Here is a 6,577-nt window from a genome sequence, read left to right on the forward strand (position 1 = left end):
AAAAGAAAATTAATGATTAACTTGTTTTACGTTAACAATACGTTGCTATCAATTGAATTTATCTGTATCGACATTTGTTTTCCAATAAATATTTTGTATGATTTTATCGAATTTAGAATTTTTTAAAAAATAAAATGTAAAATTTTTAAATTGTTGGTATAATTAGATTGCTCTTGAAGCATAAGAAAAATTTTATTCGTTAAACGAGATCTTTTTCTCGGAAAAGAGTTAATTTATTAATATCCAATAGGAATTGGAGCAATTCCTATGATAATTCCTTCATCGGTAGTCGATAGCGATTAAATTTCAGAAATACCATGGTGTATGCGTATTCGGGGGGATGATAGGTATTCGGTCATTTCCGTCACCGTTCGGTTATGCTCGGCCTCAGCTACACCGCCCGGACCCGTCAGTCTCGCGCATGATTCCATAGTGAAAGGAAGTGTTCTTTCGCTTCGGCGCTTAATTTTGTCGCGGAAAAAATCAATGGTATTTTCATAAACGACGAACGCTAAAACGATCAGTTTACTTTATCGAAGAAATCGTAAAGACTGTCAGGTGATAATTAAGTAGTGCATTAACATATATATATAAATCGGTCAGTGATAAACGATTCCAGTGTCGAATCGCTCGTGATCGATTCCTTGTGTATATTTTGTCAAGGTGTTTTCTACGTTCTTTCGTCCGGATATTATGCTACCGATCGCGTGTGCTGCAAGATCGTTTTGACTCGAGGGGCAGTCGACCATAGATCACCGACAAAATGTTACCACAGACCCCTGACATCATTCCTACGACTTTAAATCAGGTAAGCAACACAATTTCAATATACTACTATTCCATTATTTCACTCGTATTGCGAACGTAACCTTCAACCTGAAACTCCGTTTCTTTCGATACATAGTCGGTGTGTTTTTGCTCACGGTCAAAAGCGAATATTCTGTTTATATGACACGAGTTTTTTGCTTATGTCTATTCCAAGAATTCTTAACGCGTAAGCTATACTCCAACAAATTTACTTCTTCTGTTTTTTTTTTTGTTTCGTAAACTCGTTTCGTCTGTATGGAGAAAATTTGTGAAACGCGTTGACGTAATTCGTCACTTTTTATCGAAAGTTTCACGTAGTACATTGCAAGTGCGAGATATAACCGTTCGATTATATCGATTTACTAACAGTGACAAGTTCAAGGCATTAATAACCGCCAAATTCTGGTTGTGAAATTTTTCGTTGAATAATCTTGTGTTACGAATCTTGTGAAACGTGAGTGTGGTATGATCGTTTTGTAAAATTTCGTTTAAAATGTACGAATTTCGTTGGGAATATCGCTAAATTAAATGGAATTGTATTAATAGTGATCTATTATAACAATACTATCAGAATGTTGGAGCAGTGTGCCACTCCTGTCAAGATGGCGTGGAAAAGACAAATATTTGCGGTTCATAGTTGCCGGTTCAAGAACATCGTCTTGTGGGAACAGAAAGTTCCTCATGTCACATCACGTTGTGTCAATATTATACACTTACATCCATAGTTCTTTTCAACGTAATAAACGTCAGTGGTAATTAGCGACGGATGACAGGTTAGTTCATCGATAATATCAGCAAAATCGATTAATTCGAATTCCAACGGATTATTTTGAACGCACGATCCCGGTTTGTCTCACTTACGTATAATATTGCATACTGGGGTTTCAGTAAACGGGTTTCCAGTTTCTTGACTTGCACGGAATCGTATTCGTTTTGATAAAATATACATATTTAGAATTCCAAGTTTTACAACTAGTCGCAATAAGATACGATATATAATATATAATTAAAATGTTTATTGAAGGCATAATGAAATAGTTTATTTTTTTTTTTTATTTGCGTATACGAAACTAGATACATAAGTAATGGCAATGAATATCTTATTAGGAAATTATATATTATTCGTATTATTTTCTATTCCTATAATTTCGATATAATATTTACGTTTCTTTCAATTTTTACGAATCGATGAAAATCAAAATTATAATTATTAATTATATTTATTAATTATAATTATTTATTAAATAAATGTAATTAATAAAAATAATAAGAACAAAAATGTATTATAAAAAGTAAGATTCAAGTAAACGATTCCAATAGGTTAGAAAATTTTGGGTATAATCTTAAAAAAGAATTTATTATAATTTTATTTAAATCTATCGTATCGATCATAAAAAAGTATTTAAAAAAAAATGCACATTATTTTTTAATAACAATAGGAAAAAGATAGAAAGATATAAAATGATATTGAGCATATAATGGTTTTGACTTTATGTATTCCAAATATATGACAATGGAATTCTCAGTTAAAGAATAAAGAAAAGGAAGTTACTTCATCTCTTATCCGCAATAAGTTATTTAAGTCGTTATTCTGGGAAATATATGTTTGTTTAATTAAACATGTCGGATTTTATTTAATTAAAAAAGAATAATTGGATTTTTCAACGAAATTAATCATGTTTATGACGGTTATCGTTTTAATTATGTTTAAATAGCGATAATTTTTTAACAATTTTTTTAATATTGATATCTTAATTTTTTTTTTGTAATATTTATTATTATTATAGTTTATATTTGCAATTTCAAATAATCGTCCTTATCTTCATTAACGTATAATAATAATAATCATAATTATTATTATTATCAGTGTAATTAACATTAACATGCCAGATACAATTTCCTTTCCCATCTAAACATTAAGCTTACGTTTCCATTAATTCTTGCTGCACTTTTTCCGTGTTCAAATTTATACGCAATAATTTTCCAAATATTCAAATTACTCTAATACTCTTATCATTAAAAATCTTATCATTAAATATATATTCGGTATATATAATTTATAATAATTTCCATTAATTTATTTTTCATTATCGATAATAATTATTCAAATATAATTCAAATCATGTAAAAATCTTTTACATAATCATTCTACAAACATATTTTCGATCTAATAAACACCCTACGTTTATTTTACACCCACAATTATCGAATATTCCTAATCACATCGAAAATAACACATGTGCATTCCGGTCTAACCGCAACCACATATCGATACTATTAATGGTATCAACAGTATCGTCTCACTGTTAGTAAACGCCTTTCGTCTCGCGATTCCGCGCTCCAATTAGAAAAATGAAATCGCTACAGTTCCTCGATCGTTCGTTTGATCGACATCGATCATCCTTGTGATTGATTCACTTATATTACTCAATCGTTAGCATACTTCGAAACGATAAAAAAACAATCTTGCAAGATTCTCTGGTTGACGGAACAATATCAATCTCTTCGAAGAATTTATTTCCGTGTATATGATAGAATATAAAGAAATAAAACGGAAAGACAGATTTTTTTTTTTTTAATATTGACACATCTGACGAATCGGAATTTCTTCGTTCAAGATACGTAAATTCTCTGAAATTAAATTTTTCGACGAATCTAAAACGTTGACTAATCGAGTAATATTTTTAGCGAGCCAAGAATATCCCTAGCTTTCTCTAAGAATTTTCCTCGTAAAATTCACCGACCTAGAACTGGTCAGATCGTTCACTAGAATTAATTCTGACGAATCTCAATTAAAATTCTCGTTTTAACTTTGAAATTTTCACCGATAATCCACCGATTCATCGATCGATGATGATTCATTATTAACATTAACGCTAAGTAATTCGCCAATCTACGACGAATACAAAATAACATTGAACGTCTTCAATATTCCTCTCGTGAAATCATCTTCCACGAAACTTTGAGAGATCTAAAATATCTTATGACGATTAAAATTTCCATTGCGAATGAAATTTTGGAAACGGACGAAATTCCTCATCGGTTCGTCCATTAAAATCTTGGACTAAGCGGAAGTGACCGGAAGCGATCCGATTCTCTCGATGGTACACTCACTGTCGCTTCTCGACAGGTTTCACTGTCGCAGATTTCGTCGAACTTGAACGACACGCTCGTTTCAGGTTTATCGTTCGTGGAAAGGTGCGTGACGTACGTGGCCAGAGAATTCTTAAGGCGGGCTCTTATCGATTGTTTCGAAACTCGTCGCCACACTGTTCGTTCATGCTTGTGAACAGAATTTCTAGTTTTCGAAATAAAATCATTGCTTGGAAAAACGATTGGGTAATATAAACTTGCATACGTACATGATCATGGGCCGTAATTATATCTGATTTTATATGCATATGCATGTGAATATTTCATAAATTAGCATATTATTGAATTTTAATTTCTCCTTTTTTTTTTAAACATAGGATTTAAAAGAGAAATTAATTACCTTCTTTTTTTTAAGAAATGAATTAACCTGCTTCGAAATTATTTCAATTTCTGAATTTTCAAGTAATCGGTTAAGAAAGAAAGATGAGAAAGATAAACTATTTTTTTCTTTTTTTTCATTCCGTGAAAAATACATTAATGACTCATCAGCTTTAGGAGAGGTAATTTTTGCCACGTCATACCTGCTTGTTCTAAAACTTAATCCCCTTTCCTTTCCTTTCTTTCTTTTTTCTGGGCTTTATCCGACCGAGAAATATATTAAGACGACCTCTTTCTCGTGAACGAGGATAAAACGAAAAAGGACACACAAGAATGACGTGTTCTTCATTTTCATAACACGTATTCGCGCAAATGCCTCGTACAATCAATGTTGTAATCATCACGGTCGTAATATCGATTCCGTAAGCTTTCAATTATCGACGCTTCCAGAATTCCAACTGTGAAATTTCAGTAACACGATTCCATTTTGCGAGTATCGCATACAAATTATTAAAACCTCCTCCTCGATATCGAGGAAGGATTCTTGACATTTTTCTCACGCAACAAATACATATTTTTTCGATCTCATCCAAAAGCAACAAAGCTTCTCGAAAGCTTCCATTTTTCTCAACAACGAAATAAAATTCTCGCGTCAAGTACGAAATTAAATTCGATTCGAAGCGAGCTCTCGAGGAAAAGGAGGGGGAGGGGGATAAACGTGATTATTCGGAAAAGAGAAAACTTTAATTATGTGGTTTTACTATTCTTCGGCCGCGCTCTTTGTGCTAACGATCACGTTAACGATATGCTGCTCTCGGCCTCTCGTCACGAATACCACGGCTCCTCTCTGCTTCTACATCGCTTTGCGCGTCGGCCTTTGCCTTCTTTGACGGCCAAAAACGTACGCTGCCATTGCATACGTATGTATTATTATTACCGCGATTTAAATTCCGTTTTGTGTCCCGCCAGAAATGGCCCCGATTGTTGGCGTGTCAGAAACGAAGGAATCACGGAATTCGAGATATACTCGAAACAATTTGTATCGGTTTAGATATTCGATATTCGAAGAATTTGTATATAAAACGTATAAAATTGAAATGTTGATTAAATCATTTAATACTTCGTAATATTCCAGACATATTTTTGTATAATATAATTTCGAAAAATTTTTACATTATTCATCCTTGGTAACTTTTAATGTAATGGGATTTACTTGTTCGTTTTTCTTTTTCAATGAAATAAAATAATAGGAGAAATTCTGGTATTTGCGCAAGTGCATGCGTGTTAGTAACAATCAAAGGAAATTAACGAAGGTTAATCCTTTGAATAATAAAATATAAATGTCTGTTGTAAACCTGAATCGGTTAAATTACTTCGTCACTCTGTGAATAAACGAATACACACGTCGTTTCTTCGAGCGAATCGTGAAATTAATTTTTATAGATTCGATTCGATTTGTATGTATAGATAGAAACACTTTTATCCACTTTTTCCCAAAATAACTTGCTCCCGATTTTTCAAAGGATAATTTTGCAAAGGTAACCTCGAGAAATTTTACAATATAAAAAAATAGGAAATCGTCCTTTTTCGCGAGAAAAAAAATTTATTAAACCATGGAATTGATCACGTTTGCTTCCATTTGTTCGAAAATCGTTTTCGTGACGAGGGCGACATTAATCGAGGGATTCGAAATAGGAATTTGATTAATTGCTCGAGTCAATCAGTCGAGCTTCGATAATCGTTAGTCGATGAACTGATGGATGAGGGATGATGATAATTATTGGTATATGTTCAGCTATTGCAAAGATTTTATTTTATTAGAAGAGGAATCGGATCGAATTTGTATTTGTCGCAAGAATTTTTGCATAATAAATTCTTGGGAATGGATCGAATAAATCATTCTCCATCATTGTGTCGACATATCTCACGCTGGCCTGAAATTAAGATGTTAATAATCGATGGAATGATCGATTAATACTCGAGATCTCTTAGCGAAACATTTTTACATACGTTTTATAATTAATGATAAAATATTTTGCAATTTTAAAGGTAAAAGAGATTTTTCAACGGTGGTTCGAAATTCGTAATTTTTAAAATCGCAAAGCGTCACTCGACTCGACTTCACGAATCGAAAAAAAGTAGTCCGTCTACTTTCTGAAAGAATAATTTGCATGCAGGGTAGTAGAACTGAAAATTACATTTTTACAGTGGAAAAGTGTTCTTCTCTCGAGAACTCCCTTTCCTCCCCCGTATATGCATATGTATCATTTTTACTTTCTTCAACAACTATATATATATA

At 32.4% G+C, this 6,577-nt stretch overlaps 1 protein-coding gene across 1 annotated transcript in view; it reads left to right on the top strand.

Annotated features, from left to right (window-relative positions):
* Positions 1-395: 395 nt before the first annotated feature.
* LOC102678231 (breast cancer anti-estrogen resistance protein 1) overlaps positions 396-6,577 on the top strand; it is a 116,733-nt gene continuing 110,551 nt past the window's right edge. Inside the window, exon 1 of the mRNA XM_006607923.2 lies at positions 396-808. Within this exon, the coding sequence (XP_006607986.1) occupies positions 764-808 (45 nt within the window). The 5' untranslated portion in view covers positions 396-763. The remainder of the gene's footprint in view (positions 809-6,577) is intronic.

The sequence above is a fragment of the Apis dorsata genome, unplaced genomic scaffold (assembly GCF_000469605.1).
Source record: "Apis dorsata unplaced genomic scaffold, Apis dorsata 1.3 scaffold_23, whole genome shotgun sequence".
Taxonomy (NCBI): domain Eukaryota; kingdom Metazoa; phylum Arthropoda; class Insecta; order Hymenoptera; family Apidae; genus Apis; species Apis dorsata.